This window comes from Aulonocara sp. 'chitande type north' Nkhata Bay, linkage group LG7 (genome assembly GCF_057382095.1).
Source record: "Aulonocara sp. 'chitande type north' Nkhata Bay isolate Kocher_YH1m ecotype deep benthic linkage group LG7, A_spYH_male_GT1.1, whole genome shotgun sequence".
In the NCBI taxonomy this organism is placed as follows: domain Eukaryota; kingdom Metazoa; phylum Chordata; class Actinopteri; order Cichliformes; family Cichlidae; genus Aulonocara; species Aulonocara sp. 'chitande type north' Nkhata Bay.
In genome coordinates, this window is record NC_141350.1 from 5,162,839 (window position 1) to 5,187,194 (window position 24,356).

General features: G+C 44.0%; 2 protein-coding genes and 1 pseudogene across 2 annotated transcripts in view; 2 read left to right on the top strand and 1 right to left on the bottom strand.

The window, feature by feature from the left end:
- mob2a (MOB kinase activator 2a) overlaps positions 1 to 6,616 on the bottom strand; it is a 55,733-nt gene extending 49,117 nt beyond the window's left edge. Inside the window, exon 1 of the mRNA XM_086298146.1 lies at positions 5,940 to 6,616. Within this exon, the coding sequence (XP_086154272.1) occupies positions 5,940 to 5,956 (17 nt within the window). The 5' untranslated portion in view covers positions 5,957 to 6,616. The remainder of the gene's footprint in view (positions 1 to 5,939) is intronic.
- Positions 6,617 to 16,011: 9,395 nt separating this feature from the next.
- Positions 16,012 to 18,365, top strand: LOC147324380 (uncharacterized). The gene is made up of 2 exons (XM_086298147.1): positions 16,012 to 16,596; positions 16,675 to 18,365. Exon 2 carries the CDS (start codon positions 16,949 to 16,951, stop codon positions 18,215 to 18,217), a length of 1,269 nt encoding a protein of 422 aa, XP_086154273.1. The 5' UTR covers positions 16,012 to 16,596; positions 16,675 to 16,948; the 3' UTR covers positions 18,218 to 18,365.
- LOC147324381 (uncharacterized) lies at positions 18,257 to 23,123 on the top strand (annotated as a pseudogene).
- The last annotated feature ends 1,233 nt before the right edge of the window (positions 23,124 to 24,356 follow it).

Sequence of the window (24,356 nt, forward strand, 5' to 3'; positions counted from 1 at the left end):
CTGAGGCCTGTCAAGTCTCACAGGTATGCCACTTGAGATTTTTCTCTGAACATCGCTTGGTCTGACCTTGGGGTAAAAGATGGTCACATTCACTGAGAGAATTTGATTAGCAGTACCTCTTAGTTCGGGAAGGCAGTAAGAGAGTACTTGGCTTTTTCCAGATTTGTGTGAAAACTATTTTTCACATGACTGTTACTGGCATTTTAACATTTGTGTTTTCAGTTATTTTTTTTTTTGCTTTTACATATAAACACTTGGAAAGTTAGACTCCTAAAGACCGGGACATTCAGATCTCCTGTGCAAGCTCTAGGACAGATTAGTTCTAAACTGACCAAATTACCAGAAACTCAGAAACATTTCTTATTAAACCATAAACATACAGTCACAGGATGTTGGTTTTCAACTGACATTAACCATGGTGTCATTTGTGCTCCATGTTAGGAGCTGCGGAGAAACTACGTGTCAGGATACAGGATTTACAACAAACACGGGCGTAATGTGTTAAACACTAAAGCAGATTTAGCTACGTTACGTGGTCTTAAAAACCTTGGCTTGGGTTGCCGTGGGTGTGCAGTAGTAAAGCAACTTCAGTGCCAGACACGTTACATTGATTCTTAATAGAGCAAGGCTCTTACATGCTGTCTGCAGAGAGCCAACAGAAGCTCTTGTTTGATTTATGTATCGCACAGTAAACAGCTTCACAGACAGACGTTAAGAACTTCTGGGAACTGACGCTTACCTCTCTCAGGTTAGACCTAGTAAGCAAACGGTGTACAAAAGGAACAGCACACATGATTCAAAACCTGACACTAGACAGCAAAGACTCAATACTAGGAACTCAGTGACAGGGTTGTTAGTTTCCACCCTTAAAAGCAGGTGACTGCATTAAGATGATGTCTGCTCATCTGTCGCAGTCTATTATCAGAACTGCATCTGTGGTGCAAGCAGCGGAAGCAGCCACCTGGGCTGAGAACGTGCGCATGTGTTTTTACATGTGTATGCCTGCACCGCGGCAGAGATGGAAATAAGGCGGTGAGGTTACTTGAGGACAGGGTTGAAGTGCACAAAATCCCCATTGGGAAGATACACACAGAGCAAGTGGAAAGCGTAAAAAGGGATATTAGTCAAACATGCAGGCTAAGAATGAAAGTACTGACACCGTACCAAGATATTCTACCACAAGGTTTTGTAAGCGTCGGTTCGTGACCACATGAACAGGTCAGGTGATACGCACACAGAGTTAAGAGATTTAACACTGAACATGTTGCATGTTTTCTAAAATACACACATTTTTTTTTGTTCTTAACGGTGTATTTGCAGACAAACTAGAAACTTTTTAAAACATAGGAGTCTGCTGTATAAGGACTAACACATGGCGACTGGTTTATTCTACATGTTTGAACTTCCGTTATATTGTAACTGACGCTCAAATTAAGACATGACTTCATTTAAACTGATGAAATCTTGCAGCCGATTTAGCTACAATAGTTTTATGCAAACCATCCCCCCGCCCAAGAAACTAATATTTGATAAAGAAAACTAAAGTTTCATACCTATATATACACAAACACAATATACAGGAAAATAAAATTAAAATAAATATTTTTTATTTATTTTTTTAAGTCCCTCCTGGATATACAGTCATCCAAATTACTGCTACTCTATTAATATAATCCAACACTGCAACAGAAACGTATTCCCGGCCACTAAAATGATTAGGCTTAGAAACTGACACATGTGCCCACCTCTTCAATCCCCCCACTCACTACTTTTAAACCTAAAAAGCAGCATGGACTCATGAGAAACTGTGCATTCAGGCCATAGGTGAAAAAATTATTAAGAAATTGCATTATCACACTAAAAAAAAAAAAAAAAAAAAAACAACAAAAAAAGAAAAACATACTAAGAGACACAGAAAGACACCTCTTATTTTGGAAATGACCCACAGTGGCAAGCGAGCTTTACAAATAGACAGACGTTTACCACTGCTGACAACGTCCAACCTATAAGTAGTTCATGTGAATTCCCCTTCTCGATCTACCATCATCTGACAGTGTCACTCTCTTTTTACATTTTAAACAGTTTTAAAAAGATAGTAACTAAACCATTTCAATCTGACTCAAGTCACACCTGAAGTTTGACATTTTTCAGTACAATGCCACAAGAAGCACCATAACACCTTATTCTGATGATAGGAAGGTAAATAGCTTAATCGTGTTAGAGCTTAACATCTTCCTACAAGAAATGTGGCTAAAAACATCACAGAGGGTGAAGTCATAACAGAAATCAGGAACTGTACAGGAAGCTTGTTCAGACTTTGCCGAAACCGTTTTAGACGTCAGTTTGACTTTATGGTCATTTTGGCTGTTAGGCAGCATTCACACAGATTCAGCCTTCAGTGCTCCTGCTTCTCACGAGTGCTGATCTGTTGTTTTGCTCATGTTTGAAGTTTAGACAAGTTTGACTTTGTAATGCCAGCAAAGGCGTCAGCCAATCAAGTCGCATTTATTCAAATCCTCCAGACTGCGTCATAAAAATATCCTTAGAGTGCGAGGTGGGTGCGGTGCGGTATCAAAATTTAGGAAAAGTCAGACTGAAGCTTGGCTGCCATGCCTTGTGATCATTGGTTATTGTTGCTATGATGACTGTGCCAGCAAAGCATCTGTGTGAATCCTGCCTTAGTGCTGTTATATTTATACTGCATCGCACGTTATACACTAAATAGCAGAAAGACATTACTTTATATAATCAATTTTCTTGTTCAAATACTTTTATATGAACCTGACGAAATTTGAGATCTATAAAATAAAAAGACACAAAAAGCCAGAACCTATCACATGACTTGCATTACTCCCATAGTGCTGGATATTGATACACTACCCATATACCTAGCCAAAGGTGATACGGTGCCTTTTTAAGTGTACAAGTCTGACTCTTGCTCAGATCGGGCAGCCTGAAGCAGTGCTCCACTTAGACGCTGTACTTTCCATTCGCTCGCTCTTCGTTCAGCATTACCAAGCCATCACTCAAAAGCAAGGGGATTAAACATCTGTCAAAGCCTACCCATTTCACCCAGCAGCAAAAGACACATTTAGGCGTCGCACATCTCTCCAGTGATTTAACATCCTGTCTGACTCTGAATAGGGACAGATGAGGTCATTCAGCTCTGAAATAATGCGCTCCGTCTAAAATATCACAGTACACAGATAGAGTGCAGCTAGTTAACAAACAGATTTAGGCTAAAAAGTGGTACGTGTATGTATCACCATACCAAGAGGTGGTAGCCTCAGCTAAAACCAGTGGTTGGTTCTTGTGAGTATGTCTCCCACCATAATATGTTGTTGTCTCTAGATCTCCTCCTTTATTCACCATTACAACCACTCACAGGCTTCTCATCTGTCTCCATTTGATTCCCTGCAGAGCTTCATCTTTCCTATGAACTACACTCTCCCTTCCCCCACCTTATAATTTCTTTTAACTATCCCACAATCAACCATTTTATCAAAAGCAACCTTATCACCTTCCACCCTCCCAATTATCTGGTTAATTAACGAAAAAAAAAAGAAAAAAAAAAAAGGAGGTATCGCTTATTCCTTTATCTCTTTTGATCATCCTGTTTTTTCCTCCTCTCTCCAAATCAGCCACTCTTTTTCACTAGATCTTCTTCTTCCATCATCCTTATGCTCACACTCTCAATTCATTCTTCCATTGGTCTTGGCAGGGGTGTCCTTCACCCCAGGTTTGTATTCAGAGTGATTACACGCTTGGTTAATTCATGGACTCCATACTGTTGATGACGCACACTGGACACGTTCCTGCTGGCCTCCAATGCATTTAGATCACAAACGCTCAACTTAACTGCATATTTGCACTCTATCCAAAGAGCTCCTTTAACATGCAGGTAAACACATACTCTCAACATGACCAAATGCCATCACTGGATATTAGGCATGACCTTCTATCACAAAGCCAATCTGCTTTGTTGTTGTTTTTTAATACACAAAAATGTATTAAATAGAACCAACTACAACTTTTCTCAGCTGGAGAACACGGACTACACCAAATACATTCAGTAACATCCACAGACAGGCAGAGGTCTTTTCTTTTATATGTAAGCCTTTACTTTCCTCATTTCTTCTAAAACCAAGCTACATCAGATCGCTGTGCAAAATAGTTCAGGTCTGAAAGCACCGTCTGGGCAAAAAATGATTATTTCATGGCTTTGGGGGGAAAAAGGGAAGAGAAATTAAGGACCTATAAAAAAAAGAATTATAACAGAGAGCTGATGTTATTTAAGACAAGTTACTGCAAGAACCAGTTAGTGAAACCAGGAAAACCAGTGTCATAGGGAGGGGAAAAACACAAGTTAAACAATGACTACAAGAAACCCGTGTCTACCAAAGCAGTCAAATGCTCTTTATGCAAAGCAGACCATGCATGGAAAACCTGCATAAAATATCAAACAGGCCACTCAGGAGCAAATGTGTTATTTACCAATACTGCCTGATGTCTAACAAGCAACCCGGTTTTCTTTGTTGTTTTTTTAAGTTACTGGAAAGCGTGCTTGGGCACAATTGATAAAGCCTGAGATTATGACTTATGAGCAGACTGTCTTGGACAACAAGTTAACTGTCTTTACAGAGCTAACAGTCAGCCTACATCGAGCTCAGGGAACAGACTTGCAGCATTGTTATCTACCAGAAAAAACTGAGCAGACATGTAGAAACTCCCCTAAGAACGGGCCTCCACCCTTCCTCATCCCTGATGTGCTTTTAAAGTGCTGCAGCAAGCCAACAATGATAAACTGTAAGCAAAAGCAATAACCTGATCAATGTTTAAGTCCGAGCCATTTGTGTATATGATGACACCGAGTTTTTATTTCACATTTCAGGTTTGGATTTCAACTTGCAAACGCACCTTGGAGTGCAACGTCTCTGACGCCCTACTTTGGTTGGAGACAAACGAGACCAGACAATCCAGTGTCTTAAGAGTTTGCATAGCAAATCCGAAGTCTACAACAATGCTCTGGGCTGTCAGGGTTTGGAAAGTTACTCCGTCGCTTCCACTGATTTCAAATGTTAAGCCCGAGCACACCGATCGTGGCTTTGAACTTTGGTTGTATAGCAGGTATCGTCACCGAGGCTGATAAATGCAGTCCCTATCACGAGCTTTCACTCAAAACTCATGACTTGTGCAGCCTCGAGCTAAAAATAACGCAGCTTACACAGCATCACCAACCTCTGTCAGGTGTCAACCGCTACACCAAGGCAGAAAACTGCGCGCTTCACTTCGCTGACAAAAACATACACGCTGTGCTTCAAGATGTGCACGGTGCACACACATTCTCCATCGGTGAGCTTTCTCTCTGACACCAGAACCTCTGCTGTGCCTCAAAGGTTGCACATTAGATAAGTTAGCACGACTGCTAGCAGCGGTTCCCCTCCGTCAAAGCGACCAGCGCACCTTGCGCTGGGAAATAAGGGAAACCGCTCATAGCCGCGTTAGCAGCGCTGACAAGCCGCTAACCTAAAGTCCATCACCTCAGCGATGAGGTCACCGTCCAGTAAACTGCCATGTATAGCAATATTATCACGACCTACTCCGGGAGCTGCCATCCTTGGCTAGTAATCTGTGGCCCGAAGAGATGCCGAAAAATACCACCTGGCCCTGGGTAACGCTATCATGAGGCCGGTTAACCGTTGCCAGCTTTGCTAGCCTCGTCGGAGCGAAGCTAAGCTAAGCAACACGCCAACCGTTTACACACAGATTAAAGCGAGAATTTAACACTGTTGAACACGACAGTGCACCTGCATAACGCCGACTCCAGTGGTATCAGCTGCAGAGAAGTGAATTTGCAGGCAGCATCAGAAAGACTGCGCAGCTGACCTGTCATATAAGAGAGGATGCTATAGCTATGCAAGTTAGCTGTCTGTACTCACCCCATTAACCAATCCATGGTGCTGTTTGTGGCTAGCTTAGCTAATGTTAGCTGGCAGGGGATAAATCCACCAGGAGCTGGAGGCAACCCCCTAGTTTATCCAGCCACCACCCTCGCTACACTAGCTGACTGGCCCCCCGAGTCCTGTTGCTCTTTCCCCACGGGGCCCGCGTCTCTCCCAGTCGATGGATCCCGGCCGGTCAAACGCAAACGCCGCTTGAACTTCAAGCGATTGTTCTTGTTTTGATCCCCCAGTTAGCTCGGATCATGAAGCGGCAGGAACACAGTCGGATCAGTCTGTTAGCTGGTAGCGGGACTGAAGCATTGAGTGACTTTGAGCACGAAGGCGAGGAGAGCGGCAGTTCGAGTCTGTCTTGCGTCGCGGTGTGTTCAGTGTTCAGTAGCGCTGCGTTAGACTTGCCCACGGGGATGTCGCTGGTCAGACCGGTAACCTCTGTCATGAAGCCTTGTATGGCCACTGCGCTGCCAGCCTGAACCTTCACTGGAGCTGCTGCTTTCTGAACGAGGTCTAAATCGGAGTCCGGAAGTAAACACAGACCCGACCCACTCTGTCTCTTGTGCGTAAAATGCGTGTGAGCGCAGATGCAATGGGATATGTAGTTGAAGAATTAAAAATAATGGGGGTAAAACCGGTAGGTTTGGCGTGATCACGCTACGAAGACAAATCCAACACCAAACACGTTCACGCGCTAATAGAACGATTACCTATGGCAAGCCGTTAGAGCCATAATTACCGTCCAGTGGATGCGGAGCTTAGCGGGCTTGGGCGTTATAACACAAAGTCAAGACACTTGCCATCTTATTCTAGGTTAGTGACTCCCAGTTGGATGATTCATGTCAAGTCAGCGTGGGCCTTCTGCTCAACCATTTCCGATTTTGTTTTTTCATTTATTCAACTGTAATTCTGGATTGAGCAAAGATGACAAGCCAAACAATTAAAAACAACATTACAGAACAAAATTGTGGACTTTCCAGATGGTACTCTAATTATAAGTGAGAAAATAATTAAGTTAAATATATGCACCTCTTTAAAGGGAAAATTGCTATACTTACCTACAAAAAATATAATTAGATCAAAATTAAGTTCTCAGTTATTGTGAGACAACCATTTGTAAATACCTTCAAAAGTATTTGTTACACAAAATACATTTAAATAGCTCTATATAAATATAACTATGCATCAAATTTCACGACAACTATTATGTATATCCAAACTTTGGAACATAGAATTTTTGGTCAAGCAGGTTTAAGATGAAATGACCCAGCTTGGAAATGAAGATCCTTTGTCATGAAACTGGATTGCCAAGCATGCAGCTGCCAGCAGGTCAACAAAAGTAGGTTGGGTATTATTACAACCAATAATGCTATTCGTTGGTGTTATCATACCTGAATGCTTAAACCTAGGTTTAGGTGCTTTTTTCTTTTACAAGAATCAGTCTTATCATTTATCTGTGGTCAGATATTTATCCAGCATTAGATAACTCAGAAAAGTCTATGGGGAAATATTTCTGTCCGTACTGTTTTATTGTTATAACACACATAAGAAGAGCTCTTCTTATAAATGCTGCTGGAGGCCATACATCTCAATAGGAATACATGCTAACCTTTCACTGTGAACCTGTCCAGCCAGGCAGCTACAGTAATGAGCAGTGTATCACTGGCTATGGTCTTAGCTATAAAGCTCTGTTAGCTCTCTGAAACAGATTGTCCTCCCACAGGAGAAACTGTGTTTTATGTCTATAGTGATATTTCAGTTGTTAGCACTCTAAAGACCCGAAGTCTAAAAAAAAATCATAGATGAATAATAACTCCTGTTCTCTGTTTTTAAATTATTTGGAAAACTCATTTTATTTATTTTTATTCCAGTTTCAAAGAATTGGTTCAAATATATTTAATTAGAATAACAGTAATTGTTATTTACCGAGCAGTTTTGTTTTGCACAGTTGTAGTTTATTGCCATTTTAAACCTGCTTGTCTTATAACACGATATATATTTCATTATAGTTCACCATGCACCAGACTTTCCCCTTCACTAGCTTTTCCTTAGTCAGTTTGTTCTCATTCTTTCCCCACCATTTTCCTCTTAAAGAAAAGCATCGATCAGACAGATGCATTTTGGAGAGAAAAAAAATAGATCAATATGTACTTTGCTCTGTAAAAAGGACTGCAGCCCTACTGCTTCCTATCTCAGACATCATTAGAGCAAGACGTATAGCCATCATCAGCCCTTAACTCCCCCCTCCTCATCCTCCTCCTCCGTCTGTATCAGCCTCCCTTTGCTTCCTATTCCTTCCTTTCCTCTGTCATGCTCCACTATGCATCCTCGGGCGTCTATAAATAACAGTATCAAACAGGCGACAGAGAGGGCATTCAGAACAGGAGCCCTGTTAACAGCAGGCAGATCCACACGATTGGTTCGTTGACGCTCCAGCGTCCAGCTGGCCACCAATCGATTCAGTGTGGGGCGGGGTTTCTGAATTGATTGACAAAAAGCTGAAAACTCGTGTAATTCCATTGAAGGCCACGCGAGGGAGGTGTGGGATGCTTGTTGATGCTACAGTTTGGAATCAGCTGATCCAGGGTTTGGGATTGTTAGCAACACAAAGCACAAGCACGACACAGAGAGGAAGTCTCTTTTAAACATGCACCAGACTTGCCTTTTCAAAGCTTAATTTCTAGAGATACACAATACTTCTGTCACGCTGGACAATTCCTTATAAACGCTTCCAAAACTCTGGATTATCCTATGAATTTTCCAAAATATTGTGTCATTGTTTGCAGAATAAGACACAAAATCCAGGTTGCCTTCAGTTAACTGGGGAGAAAGTACTGGGATCTCATGCTAATTATTATAAACTGAACAAATGATATCATGCGTGCACTTTTATAGGGAAATTCATAGGGAAATGCTTATGTAGTCAAAATATCTGTTCTAAATGTTTGGTGTATCTGGTTCACATCCAGCCTGTTTTAATTAATTAATTAAAGTTCACTGGGGCTCTCCTAAGTTCTTCCCAGGAGTGGCTCTCACACTCAGGGGGCTCTGGATGTCTGGGGCCTGGATCTCCTTCATGTCTGCTTCATGACCTGGGGGACGGGGCTATGGCTCCCCACACGCCCCCCAGCAGATCATTACATGGAGAAACCTTTTGAATACAAGCGCGCTTATCCACCCAGGTGTGCACACCGGTGTACACACACACAGGTGCTCACAGACACAAACTTCACCTTTCTTGGCTGCTACCTCAAAGCACATTGTGCGCTGTCGGTCTTGCGTGCTGCCCAACAACATTCAATATTTAGTATTTACTGTTATTTACACTTAGCTAGATTATTGCGATGGTGTTGTGTTTATTATGTTGCTCTCTTTCTTGCTTGTTTTCTCTTCTTTTTTTCTCAGCAGGTGATCCAGCTGATTTTTTTCTTCCCCTCCCCTCTTTTTATTCCTCCGCTTTCTTTCTTTCTTTCTTTCTTTCTTTCTTTCTTTCTTTCTTTCTTTCTTTCTTTCTTTCTTTCTTTCTTTCTTTCTTTCTTTCTTTCTTTCTTTCTTTCAGCCTCCTTCCCCAGTCATGTCTGTCCCATCTGTAACTACTGAAAATAAAATAAATAAATAATAATAACAAAGGTCAACCAATTGGACCAATATGGCAAGGCTGTGATGATCCACTTGGTAAAGTAAATCTGTTGGGCATCTTTCTTTGCCTTCAGATAATAATTCTGATGGCTAAAGAACAAAACGGGACAGGCACCAAAAAAAAAAAAAAAGATTAATACTTAATCTGTGCAATGCAGCAGAAGAGACATTCGATTTTTTTTAAAGTCACATTTTAAGCTATATTTTTGCCAAAAACAGTTTTTTGAACTGGGGAAACATTTGCAGATATTCTTTACAGTATGCCCCATCCTCTTCTTCTTCAGTTCATTAAAAAAAAAAAAACACACCCACACATATAAAGAGTGTTTTCTAGAGGGAACTGTAAAATACCTTTTAAGAAAATAGCTTTTGGCCATCAGGCTTTGCTTATCGAGCAGCACTTACCTGGAATATCAACAACTCTCAAATCATTTTCTAAATCCAAAACACTGGTTACTGAATAATCAAACATGTCATAATCTCAAGTTGTGTAAACTAGTGTTTTGGCTACTTGTGTACCCTTTTGTATTGGTGTGCATGTGACTTTGTGTCCCAGCCACGGGACTTGGGCACCTTGCACGCACCTTGAGTCGACCATAAACTCCTCTGTATGGCAAAGTGAGGCCATTCATCTGAGAGATAAAGCATGTTTCAAATGGGGTCATGCAACAGGACAACAATCCCAAGCACAGCAGCAAATTCACAACAGAATGACTGACAAAGAAAAGAATCAAGATGCTGCAATGCCCAGCTGATGTCCAGACCTAAGACTGACTGAAATGCTGTGGAACTTAAGAGAGCTACGCACAAACAAATGCCCACAAATGTCAGTGAACTGAAGCAACATTGTAAAGCAGAATGGGCCCAACTTCCTCCATAAAGATATGAGAGACTGATAAAGTCATAAAGAAAACAATTACTCTAAGTTATTACTGCTAAAGGTGATTCTATAAGCTGCTGTGTCATTGAGGAAACACAGTGAAAAACATGTCGTTTTCACATGACTCCATGAATGCGCTATTTATTAGTCATATACAAATGCCAGCCTGCCAGCAACATGCTCCTGAAAGTTAGCCTGTACTGCTAAATCTTGCACAGTTACATGATTTAACCAAGAGTTAATGTTAACTAATGTGCACCGTCTCCTTTAATGCAAAATGAACAGAAACATAAACCATGTTTAAAACACACTGCCATTGTAAAATTCACGACAATACTTCAGCATACCACTGTGAATGAACCTCAGTCTGCAGTGACCTCAGGTGTTCAGTGAACCATGTTTACCTCTTTCAAGGGTATGACCTGCAGCTTGACTTCAGAGACACAGCCAGAGATGTGCTCTGTGGGAAAATGAGCTGGGCTCTGGTCAGGTGCTCGTCTGAGTTAGCCAAGGTCATTTCCTGAAATGCATCCACTCGTCGATACAGAGTCAGCCAGGGGGTCGATATGTTCCCATTGCACAGCACCCCCGCCAGTACGGTGGATGAAAGAGATCTGCACCCGTACCTAGTGCGTCATCCCTAATCTTAGACATACAGTCAGCAAATGCAATAAAAACAGCAGCAATTCAACGTAATACAATCCAAGATCAATCCTACTTTAAACACAATCTTTGCTGAGTTTGTTATGGTCAGTTTTAAAATAAACCTGTGATCTTGTTTGTGGTTTATTATAACTTGCATATTAAATACAGGTAGTAGATTATATATTACACCTTGCAATGTATTACAAAACACCTAGTTACATACAAAAAGGAAGCACAGGTTTAACTATTAACTATTAGGGTGACCCAAGTACTTCTGATCATGAAAAAGATCTGTTGTGGTGGCTGCATTGTGCTGTTGCCTTCCTTTCAAGTTGTACACCTGCTGTAGCTCCATACATTTGTATCCCGATCGCTGCATGTTGTAATGATCACACAGTCCTGACTCTTCAAAACATGGCCATTTTTACTGGCAGACTTAAACAACCGGGCTTGGACTTGGGCCTCTTTCTTTTTCAAAAACTTTAAAGCCTTTTTTGGATCAAAAATAAGATTATTGTGAAAGCTCGCACACACAAGCACACATACCTATAGATCAGCTCAGCGCTGCAGGGTGAGTGAAGCTGCGCCATGACTGATATGATTTATTCATAGCTGGCAGCAGTAACTCAAAAAGCCATTAGGAGGCATTAAAACGGAGACACCTCACATTACTCTTGCATGAATAATAAATGCTTAATAGATGCAATGAGGTGTATGCAGATCAGTGTTTTAGCTTCATTAGAACACTATTTTGCCTACTAAGGAACTAAAAGTATGTTTTGATCAGAGGTGCTTGATTGCAAAAAGACAGTTGATTCATTCTTGAATCTTAAAGAAACTCAAATGAGACCTGCAAGTTAAACTCAGTTTGTTTTGGAATCTTTTTAAATCAGACTTATGTAACCTCAGGATAATTTGTTTGCGAACCTTTAATAGTAGAACTGCAGAAATATTTATGTTGAAATAGGTAAACATCCCCTTAGTTGGATACAGTGTGCATGCAAGTGTGTGTGTGGTTGTGTTAGACATGTTTACTGTTAGCAGGCTGATCTCATATCACCGATGGATTAATTTTCAGTTTCTCAATAATGATCACATAACATAAGGTGATGATAATGGCTGTTTGCATGACTGGGTTTCAAAACGTCGGCACCGCCAAGTCTGTCTGCCTGTGTGTCTTTTCAGTCAGTATATGATGTGTGTGTGTGTGTTTGCTGTAGTGCTTGTGTCATTGCTGGCTCCACACTGACGGCTGATGTCTTAGTGCGTGAGTCAGTCTTAGCCACATTACTCATGTCTGCAGACCTACCTGGCTCCAGTGTGCCGATGCTTTAAAGATGGACAGAGGTGGAGGGGGTGGAGAAGCAGAAGGTGGATGTGACTCTCTCAGACTAAATTCATGCTGTTGTGATTCTAAAAGAGGACAGCAGTTAAATCAGGAGACTGTTTGACCCAAGACTCTGAAACCAATTTGGGATTTTCAAAAAGAAAAAGCTGCACTTGCTGCACAGTTTTGCCTCCGGTACGTTAAACCCAGAGCGACTCGTCTTCAGAGGAGTCAAATCATGCTGTTTTAATGCAGTAAATTTTCCGTGACCACAGTGATGCAGCCCCCCTTCCCCCTTTCTGTTTCTAGCAAATCAGACATGAAGTCATTTTCAGCCAGAAGCAAGTCAACAGAAATAACTTGCATGTGGCTCTGAGGTCATGGGCAGAGAGAGGAGAAATGATAACAGAGCAGCAGCCACAAATACTAAGTGTCAGCAGCAAGCAGTCCACAGAGTGAGAGATTCCGTCTTTGTCTTGGCAACATACAAGTCATGGTGTCTCTGTGATTGTTAAAGCTGTCCTCCCCAAGCAACGGGTCTAATTACGTGCATCAGTGTTTACAGTCAAAATTTTGGGATTTTTGCTCTAAATTCCAAAGCTGTAATCAACAGAAAAGACTCACTACATGTGAAGTATTGTCATCACTGTGTTGTTTACTCTTAACCTAGCTCTAAAAAGTAGGTACATTTTTTTCTCTCAATAAAATAATGTAGTCAGAATGTAAATATTATTTACAAAACCAATAAAATTGTTCAGCCGCAATACCAAAAAAATGTGTTTTCTACCCAACCAAGAAAAGTCACTAAGTTCAAATTGAAAGTATTTGAAAGCAGCTCCCTTTTATCCACACGGCTGACCATAAAAGAGGTCCCATTCATTGTTGTGTGAAAAGACAAAGGCCTGCATTTTAAATCTGATGTAAAAGTCAGCAAAGTGTATACATGTTGAAGCTCAGATTTACCGATTCAGTCAGGATTGCATGAATAACGACAAAAAGGCTTAGGTTCGGTTAAAAACAGTAACTAAAGACTGTTTTAACACAAGCTAAACACAATACCTGCAGGCCACTGTGGGTACAGTATAGTAGAGTTAGTAAAGGCTCAGTTAGGATACTGAACCGGTCTTGCATACTGTGGTCTGTGCTCTGTGAAACTATTTTTGTTTATTTTTGGCTCTCACAGGGATGATGCAGTGTCTGAACTAAGTGGAACCACATCCACCTGAAGCACTGTCTTCTTCTGTGGTGGTCCAGGATGTTGTTTTTGGAGGTGCGGATGCTGAGATATGGGATACACGCTGTGTGCTGCTGACTAGCCTGTGTGTGTATGTGTTTGTGTGTGTGTGTGTTGACATGCTGATGGGGTTTGGAGCAGGGCAGAGTGCTGATGGGGCTGATGTGGTGAAAGAGAGAGAGAGTTGCAGTTTGTTCTACTGAAAGACAGAGACAGATGTCAGCAGCACCAGCTGCTTCAGTCAGCACATTGAGCATACATACACATGCTCATTTACGGTGATGAAGAGTTGCTTTGCTCACACACGTGGTATGTATGGAGAGGAAATGAAGTTAGACTTTCCCTCTCTCATTCTCGTTTCATTTCAGAAAGCAGAAACTGTGGGAAACCTGAGGCCCAACGGGCTGATGTAGATTCAATCTGCTGCTGGCTTCACTAGTGGAACAAAAATATTGATCGCCTCTCACCTTCCTGTCAGGGGACAAAAGTGGAGCTGCTGAGGTTGACTAGCAGCCAGCAGTAGGTGGCAGCAGTCAGTTACACAACACCTGAATGAGTAATCAAGGCCGAGTGTCTGCTTTCTGCTGCTGCTGTGTGCGCATATATGCAAGCCCCTCATCACTCAACCACACTCCAGCTCCACTGTAGATGCAAATTATATTGAACCTGTCTCTGTAGCCTATGAAAATCACCCAGGTGGATGCATGATTGTTACCATGACCCATTTCTGTAAGCACTTTTACTCTTATTCATATCAAAAGCTCCAGACAGCGCAGTGTGTCCTCACAGCCTTTCTTTTTCCAGTGATTTGCCTGTCTAGACACCCCCTCTTGTCTTGCTGTAACACTGCAGGCTGTAATACACAGGTGGCCATGACAACACTAACTGCATTAGGCTGGATTACCTGAGGCCTGCTGAGCCTCTGAGCCAACCAGGGATTCCTCCTCACCACAGGCCTCACACACAGACGCACACAGCCTGTTGCTCAAGAAACTAATGATCTCCCTGTGTTCATTTATTTAGCTCATTTCACTGTGGTGAGTTGTAACTCATGTAGAAATGAAGGCCCGCTCATGACTGCCCTCAAGACTGCATGAGGGGAACAGCAGAAAGGGACGCTGGACACATATGTTTGTACCAAGGCTGCTGCTGGCCTGGCATAGACCAGAGGGGAACTACCACAGTCTGCCTGGCCTCCCAGTCCAAAGAGCTCCACTTTTCGCCTGCTTGCGTGAGAGATGGATAGGGATGAGAGAGAGGTTAGGGAGAGGGAGTCAGACAGAGAGAAATAGTAGGACGAGCAGGCTGCCAGACTACAGGGTTATATAAGGACAAGAGTTTTCCATGGGAAAAAAAGGGGGGCAAGAAATGCTGTTTGGAGTCAGCCATCCTAAGTGACGCGTGGAAAAGTGCGGAATGCTTTGCTGACGTAACTTTCGAGCAGGGAAAGAGCCTAATGAGTATGTGGCGGAGATTAAAGTGTGCAAAAGAAAAAGCACATAAAAAAGAAGGAGAGGAAGAGAAAGCGGGCATGTTCTGTGAAAATATGTGCGTGCGTGAGTCCACTTTGGATGCGAACGAGTGGAAAAGCGGAAAAAAGAGTGGCGTAGATTGCTGACGTAATGCTTCCAAACTGTTTCCATATAGAAGGCCTGGACCAGGCGCCAGGCAGCCCCTCAGCATACGTCTGGTACCCATCAGCCACTGTGAGAGGGAGGACACACACGCTATCATTCACCCACACATGCATGCTAACACATATGCAGCACATGTTAATGCACATATTGTTCACAGATGTAATGTTTAACTGTCACTACTATTTGCTGTCTGCATAAAACATGTAAAAACGTATCTATGCACACATAGAGGGACAAGGAGCAGACATTAATAAAAGCACGCACAAAACAAAGTAGATCCTTCCATATGACCCACAAGAGGTCTGTGGACATGACTGATGATGATGTAGATTTGCATTAAAGAGTTCAAACTGTGCTCTCTATCCCATCATCATAAAACCAAAGATGGAAAAAGTTGTGGTGAGTTGCGAGAGACTTCAGGAATCCATTTCTACTGTATTACTTCACACTAATATCCTACTTTGAGTGGTTATTTAAACAAAAACAAAAAAAGCACCACTGTTTGTGCTTTACACATAAACTTCCTATCCTGAGATGCTAACCAGAGTGCTCTGATTGTTCTTTGCTATGTGGTTTGACTTTGGTCACAGAGAGTATAAACGGTCCTGGGTTGTCATGTACTGTTTAAACATGATAATCCTGCATATTATGAAAAACACAATTTGACTCACAACTATTTATATAATTGTGATGTAGACTAAAATCACTGGTGCTTACTGTGCAGTCATTATGTCTCTGTCATGACCAGGAGCTTCTGTGTCACCACACAAATCAACACAACTTACAAAACCGGTTGGGTTTGCCCTCATATAAATATATGTGTGTGTGTGTGTGTGTGTGTGTGTGTGTGTGTGTGTGTGTGTGTGTGTGTGTGTGTGTGTGTAAAAACATCTCATGCATGCATAGAGATATCGGTCTAACATCCAAAGAATGCGTACACTCATCAGACACTTTATTGGGTACACCTATTCAACTGTTTGTTACCTCTTGTCATGGCCTGGGTCTAGGGACCCAGGGCTCAGGCATTTTCAGTGTATGTTTATGTTTATGTTTTCCGTGTTGTATTGGTTTGCTCTCCATCTCTCCATGTGTCTCTGTGTGAGCTTCCGGAGGTGTGGGTTCGCTGAGGAGACTGCGAACCCGGAAGTGGTCTACTCGAGAGACGGCCGCACCTGCCGCTCGTCGTCCTCTGCCAGCTGCAGCAGATTACGCTCGTCTAGGAACGGCATTTAGGACTGCAGCTGAGCTGAGGCCGACGCTGGATCCTTGAGTCAGAACTCGTCAGTACTGCCGTGAGCTTTTACGTAACCTCCGAGGAAACCGATCCCCTGCTAACCCTCTGCCTTTTGTGTTACCAGGAATCGGGAGCGGAGTACGCCTCTAAAGTCACGGTGTGGGAATTGGAGTTTTTTGGAGTCGCCACCTTTCACTTCTCACGGACATCTGCACTGTGTGGGATTCAGGGAGAATCACCACGGGACCACAGTGCTGGGATTTTGTATATAGTTGTGTGTTTTTCACCTCCTGTAAATAAATCCACTGTCCTTCACTTAGAGTCTCGCGTTTGGGCCCTGCTTTCACTGTCACTCCACGGTCTGCCATCGCAGCCCGTGACAGAAGGATCCAGCCACTATGGACCCAGCGGACTCACCGCGGAAGCGCAGCTCCCGTTTTGACGGGACCCGACTAGTGCTTGGAGGGCCTCCGTGCTGCCGTTCCTCGCTGGCAGCCTACCCTTCGGCCCACTCGTCTGCTTCCTCTCCGCGGACGCCTCGGTCTCGCAGAGAACGCCCTAGCCGGTCCCGGGAGGATTACTATGAGCCTGACAGCAATCAGCTTACGCCCGCTCAGGCATTCTATAAAATGCTAGGGATTATTCTCGTGCCACCCGACACACCCAGCGCTCCCACATCACTGCAGGAGCAGCCACATCAAAATCCGCCCTCGTCACATTCCGCCAGCTTCATGAACACTACAGCTCGTGTTTCTCCGGTTTGGGAAAATAGAAGTTTTCGTTTTAAGAACGATTATTCTCCCATAGGTTCAGAAGACTGTGCGCCTGACGTTCTTTCAAATCCAGGAATCAAGACTGTTTCGTCTGGAACTCTTTATTCTGGGGCTATGTTTGTTCAGTCAGCTGATCAGCAGCCACCTTCAGTTCGGTTAGCTGATCAGCGGCCACCTTCAGCTCGGTTTACAGCGCCACGTCTGGACCCAGCGGTCTCTGAGGAGAGGCTCAGGGGGGAGGTTATGGACAAGGTTTACCGCATGTGTGAGTTGTGGTGGGAGAAGCCCACGGAGGGGTTACGTCGCGCCGTGGAGAGGCGGCTGCAGGGGATGCTGTTTGAATTCCCCTGGTTGGTGGACTCCCTTAATTCAGTTGTCCTGGACTTCCTGCTTTCCACCCTCCACCTCCACTCTCCTCCTCAGGCTGCTCACCGGCCCGGACAGCTGGTGGATTCACAGCCTGAGACGCCGGCCCCGACGTCTACATGGAAACGACGTTCGCGCCGCCGGCGTTCCTCACCGCAGCCGCCCTCCCGGACATCTCAAGAACCGGCTGTGGTGAGTAATAAGGACACTTTTTCATTTCTCACCCCATCTGCTTTTTTGTTTTCGGTGGATGGTGACGCCGCTGACGCTGCTGCAAGCCGGCCTACAGTACGACTAGCGTCGCCTCATTCAGCAGTCTCCATGCCGCTGGCGGCTTCACCTTCTGTGGATGTAGCGCCGTCGTCATCTCATCCGCATGTAGTCACCCCTCAGCCATCTTCTTCACCGGCTCTGCCTTCACCTTCCCCGCCTGCGTACACCGCATCACCATCTTCGCCTCCGGATCATCCATCTGTGACTGGAGCGCAGCCGGAGGTGCCCGCACGGCCAGCTGTGGGGCCCTTTTAACTTTAAAAAGTTAAAAGAGACCAATAAGACCAATAAAAATCACTTCAATAAAGCGATCTATTTAAAACACAATCCACTTAATCCCACCTTCGTTATTTTCCCTCCCTCCCTCCTCCGGGGCCCAGCGAGCGGGAGCCGGGGCCCAGCGAGCGGGAGCCGGAGCCCAGCGAGCGGGAGCCGGAGCCCGGCATGCCCGAGCAGGAGCTCAGCGAGCCGGAGGAGCCCGCGTCGCCAGCTGTGGAGCTCAGCGAGCCGGAGGAGCTCAGCGAGCGGAAGGAACAACCGGCGCTGCCAGCCGAGGAGGGGCTCTCGCTGCCAGCCGAGGAGGGGCTCTCGCTGCCAGCCGAGGAGGGGCTCTCGCTGCCAGCCGAGGAGGGGCTCTCGCTGCCAGCCGAGGAGGGGCTCTCGCTGCCAGCCGGAGGTCAGCGAACCGGAGGGACCTCCACGTCTAGCGCGGCCTCCACGCCATCCACGTCCAGTGCGTCCACGTCAGCGACCGGCGCGTCATAGACCATGTGCCACGCCTCGCTGTTGCTCACTGGAGCAGCGACGTTGCCATCGGACCCGTGGCAGGCCACCAGAACCGTTCCGCCACCACCGGACCCGTGGCAGGCCGCCGGAGGAGCAGCGCCGCCGCCACCGGACCCGTGGCAGGCCACCGGAACCGTTCCGCCGCGGCTGCCGGACCCGTGGCCGCCCGCCGGAGCTGCTGCGTTTCCATCAAGGGGTTAGAGGTAGGCCACCTGAACTGTTTTGCCGCCACTGTCTAACCCGCGGCGGGTCCCGCTTGTTTTGCCATCCTGCGGGTCGGCCGCCGGAACTGTGTTTGCTGCCACTGGACCGGGGGATTGGACTGTTGAACTGTGTTTTTCTGTTGTTGCTTTGTAGTGGCTGTTTAGCGGAGTGGTTTTGGGGCCCTCCGTCCTGGACCTCCCGCCGCCCGCCCTGGGTTGGTTGTACTGTTGTTTTTGGTTTGTGTTTTTGGGTCGTCGGGAGCCGACCCTTAGAGGGGGGGTACTGTCATGGCCTGGGTCTAGGGACCCAGGGCTCAGGCATTTTCAGTGTATGTTTATGTTTTCCGTGTTGTATTGGTTTGCTCTCCATCTCTCCATGTGTCTCTGTGTGAGCTTCCGGAGGTGTGGGTTCGCTGAGGAGACTGCGAACCCGGAAGTGGTCTACTCGAGAGACGGCCGCACCTGCCGCTCGTCGTCCTCTGCCAGCTGCAGCAGATTACGCTCGTCTAGGAACGGCATTTAGGGCTGCAGCTGAGCTGAGGCCGACGCTGGATCCTTGAGTCAGAACTCGTCAGTACTGCCGTGAGCTTTTACGTAAACTCCGAGGAAACCGATCCCCTGCTAACCCTCTGCCTTTTGTGTTACCAGGAATCGGGAGCGGAGTACGCCTCTAAAGTCACGGTGTGGGAATTGGAGTTTTTTGGAGTCGCCACCTTTCACTTCTCACGGACATCTGCACTGTGTGGGATTCAGGGAGAATCACCACGGGACCACAGTGCTGGGATTTTGTATATAGTTGTGTGTTTTTCACCTCCTGTAAATAAATCCACTGTCCTTCACTTAGAGTCTCGCGTTTGGGCCCTGCTTTCACTGTCACTCCACGGTCTGCCATCGCAGCCCGTGACACCTCTAATATCTATACTTTAAACTTGGTATGGTTGGTGCCAGGCGGCTGGTATACTTTAGTGGTATTTAACTACACAACAATAAGCTTTACAGAGACTGGTCAGAAAAGGAGAAAATATCCAGTGAGGAACAGTTCTCTCTCTCTCTGTGTCAGTCTCTGTGGCAACATTCGGATAGGGGGGTCAGGATTTGGTGTAAATATGAAAACACGGACCCACCCAGCTTTGTATCAACTGTTCAGGCTAGTAGTGGTGTTTGCTTGACCCGTTGACTAGTTTGGGCTCCTTAGTACCAACTGAGCGTCATTTAAACATCACAGCCTACCTGAATATTGTTACTGGCCCCTTTATGACCACAGTGCAGACACCTGCTGACGGCTCCTTCCTGCGTAACACACCATGTCACAAAAGCTCAAATCATCTCAAACCTTCTTCTTGAACATGTCAATGAGTTCACTGTATTCAACAGTGAACTCCTGCACCTTTGGGATGTGGTGGAATGGGATTTGCATTATGGATGTAGAGCCAACAAATCTGCATCAGCTGTGATGACAGTATGGACCGAAATCTCTAAGTACTGTTTCCAGCACCTTGTTGAGTCTGTGCCACGAAGAACTAAGAATTTCTGAGGGCAAACTAGTGCTACAAAGGCATACCTAATAAAGTTTCATATGCACACTTTTATCCGACACCTAGACACACACACACACGCTCACTTTCTATCCACATGCACATTATTTGCATTCTTTCCAGCTGCCTGTCTGGCCTTGACCCTCCCATATATTTGTTTTACTAAACAATCTGCAAAGTAAAGAAGCGCTCAGGGCTATTAAAATATAAATGAAAAATAAATAAATAAAGAAACAGCAGAGAAATTACCACGAAAAAAGGAATTGCTCTGAAAGCAATTTCAGGACATTGCACACTCTCAACAGGAAACCTGCAAAGAAGTGCAGACTACAGCAGAACAGAAAAGAGACTGTAGACAAGGCAGGTTACCCGAGATGCAGATCCGTATATAATACGAGCTGAGGGCACCTTGAAAAACAAACGCACACACATATACGCATCTAGAGGGCGCATATTGTAAAGGGATTATCTGTTGTGATCCAAGTAATAAATATGCACACCAGCGTGGCAAGTAGGATGAAAGTGAGTAAATGGGATTTTACTGTGTATTTCATAGCCACAGTGGTCTTGTCAGGGGGAATTCCCATGATGGCAATAAAAGAGAGACACACTCAGAGAAGAAAAGCAGAGGGACTCAGCTGGAGATGGTGGTAATGTCATTACCTCTGCCTGTCTCTTATTGGACACGCTCATTAAGGCAGCATTGTGCTGAAGGCTAAGGGCCATCTGGTTTTGCATGTTGTTTGTGTGTTTGGAAACGCTGAAAGGATTTGTTCCATCTTCTTCGCTCCTCCTCACCTCACTCATTTCCCCATTAGTTGTTTGGGCTAGACCAGATCAAATCCTGGGGCTTTAGGAGGGATGTCTTGTTTGCAGGAGAGATGTTGTTTGATTGCACAAGGTGGAATTCCACCATGACATCATGAAACCAAAACTGCTTTTGTAGTGAAACCCCCACCGATGGCGCTCGATGAATGCCCCCCATGGATTCGGATGTTTTTTGTAACATACGTGTACACTGTATTCTCTTGGGGCAAATGCCTCTCTTTGTCTTTTTCTTTCTCACACAAACACACCACTACCTCATCTCAGTGTCTCATCCCCTAGAGGTAAGCAATGTTCAAACACATCACATCATTGGTAAACACCGCACCCTTGCCAGTCAGCCTCCCTTACTCGTGTGCTCAAAGAAACAGAGGGATAAGGAAGAGGCTGAGGAGGAGACGAGCCGGAAAAGACCTGTGAACCTGTCGTGTGTGTGCTCTGAGTAAAAAAGAGGAAGCAAAGCCGTAACCAGACAGTGAGTCAATCAGGAAAACGGGGAAGAACAGGGTGATGTTTTTTAGAGGCATAACATGCCCCTTTCCTGTTCTCAGACACACATGTACACTCACCAAGCACTTTATATAGCACTTGTGCCATCCAACACAACAGCTGTTTCAAGGCTTCCACATTTACAGCAGTGACAAAATATTAGGGAATCTTTTTTTACAGCTCAGATTGCAGTTGTGCCACCACTTTTGTGTTTATTGTCAACTGAAGCTGAAAACAAGTTTCGTAAAAGTAGAATTTGTGGCGCAGCTGTTTTGTTTGGTTGCATTAGATTGCACAAGTGTTTCTAGTTAAGGCTCAGGGAGTGCATATAAGGTGTGCTTTAGGTCACCACGTGGTGAAAAAAATCTCTGATGGAGGCACCTAAACGTTACACCTTGGTGTGAATTCATCCGTTAACTACTGGTGAGAAAAACTAAAAAGACATTTATGCAATTAAACAATGTATATCTGTTAATTGTTTTGTACTTCAGTGTGAAATGTTTTACATTCATGCCTATTTCTTACTTGGACAACAAGACTGGCACTGCTCTCATGTCTTTTTAAACCCATAGCTAGCAACCTGCACCTTAGGAACTGGAAACAAAGAAACAGCGAGCTCTGTCCAGCTCTAATAAAATCCCTGTTTTTCCTTTATTTATCTATTACTCCTTATTCTTCAAATGAAACCATGGAATATGCTTAGCTGTGATTTTTTTAAGTGCTGAGGGTGGTTGAGGGTGTTGTCAGGCTATTTGGTTCCCTCTGTTTCCTGTCTGTAAGCTAAACTAAGCTAGCTGGATGTCCTTACAACAGATGACACTTAGCACACGTCCTCTCTTCTTGGCCAGAACAAAGCTTGTTGCTGGGCTGTGAGGGTGCATAAAGTATACTGTACAACCAGTGGCTAACAAATTTATTAGACCATCACCCAATGTTTGTGCTGCAGCTGCCCTAAATTAACAGCAGTGGGAATTACCAAATTCATGTTTTAAATGTTTCTGTAACTAATAATCCACCCATATGTGGATGCGCTTTAATCCAAGGGATATTTCTAAAAATATAATTACTGGCAGCACGGTACAGATATTTACTTTCAATCTAGAACATGACTTTTTTTTAAATGACAAGTGACATAATAAACTTGCTAAGAACTGTAAATATGACTATGTATTAAAAATCCAAAGTTATTTGGATTTGTCAACTTTTGTTTTACCTGGGACTGCTTTGATGTTTTGGTTGTTTTTTTGGATTGTTGTCCTACGTTTGAGCTTTACTATCTGTAAATCCATTACCCTTATTTGGACTCATTAAAAGAATGTGTTTTGTATATGAAAAGCTGTAAATAAAATAATATGTCCCCTCCGTGCAAAACTGCGATTAGTACAAGCTGCTAAATCTGCTGTCAGAGATCGGACATCCAAATACTTTAGGGACTTAAGACATCCTTCCTTCTAAGTTATCTTGAGCCACGTTGTGAGAGTCAACATTTATATAGCAACAGTACCAGATATTTACCCTAAAAAAAGTTGAAAGACCTAGCTCAAATAATTTTCTAGATAATTAAAAAAACGATGCCAAAAAGCCATCTGACACCCCTACTTTCATTCACTGTAATATACTCTTCTTTTTTGAAAGTAGGAACCTGAAATGTTGCTTAATTCTTATTAAGACATGTCTCTTTTCTCTTGTTCTCTTCAAATTAGTCTTTGCATTTAATAATTCACAACCCTACCAGCATATGCAACCATGTGCCACCGGCACTGACGGAGAACAAGAGGAAGAAAAAATCAATGAAACCCTGTTGTGTGGTCAGAGACGAGTTTGTTAAACAGAAAATCAATACTGAGCCTCTGCATCTCTGGATGTCGTAATGTGTTGTTAATCTGTTGGTGGAATTCCCTCCCCAGCCCTGATCGCACACAATGTAAACACACAAAGAAGAAGAAGAAGAAGAAGCAGAGAGGAGTTTGTATTTTGTCATTTCTGTATTTTTGTCTCATTTTCACAAAAACATGAACAGGGGAAGGAAAAGCCTTTCAGTAGAACCTGAGGTATTTTTGCATCAAGCAGCCTAAGGTATCAGGATTTTCTTTTAAAAACTCATCTAAATTCATCAGTGTTCTTAGATGCGTTGCTATTTACACAACAACATAGTAATAATAATAACAATAATAATAATAATTTTAGCAAATGGGACAGCCTGCATCATCCTTGTTACATGTCATAAATAATTCTAACAACAGTTTTTTAAAAAATATAAGGAGGGAGGTGAGGAAAAGAAAGGTTGCTTGAGCCCCGGGGGAAACATAGGAATCTATCTGAACTTACTGTAGTTGCAGCAGCATAAGGTCAAAAGTCAGAGATTGCCAAAGAGTAAAGCTAATCAAGGGTCAAAGGAAAAATAAACACATTTACATCATAAATAAATAACCATCTCGCACCAGGAGAGCATTCATGTCTTTCACCTCAGGATACGAAGATCCTCACTTTTTTCCTTTCCATTTTGTTACTGGTGTTTTTAATCAAAGCTTTGGAAAATAAGAAATAAGAAAACAA

What these genes read in the sequence shown, in the direction of transcription:
- LOC147324380 (XM_086298147.1), top strand. Translation starts at nt 16,949, where the DNA reads ATGGACCCAGCGGACTCACCGCGGAAGCGCAGCTCCCGTTTTGACGGG.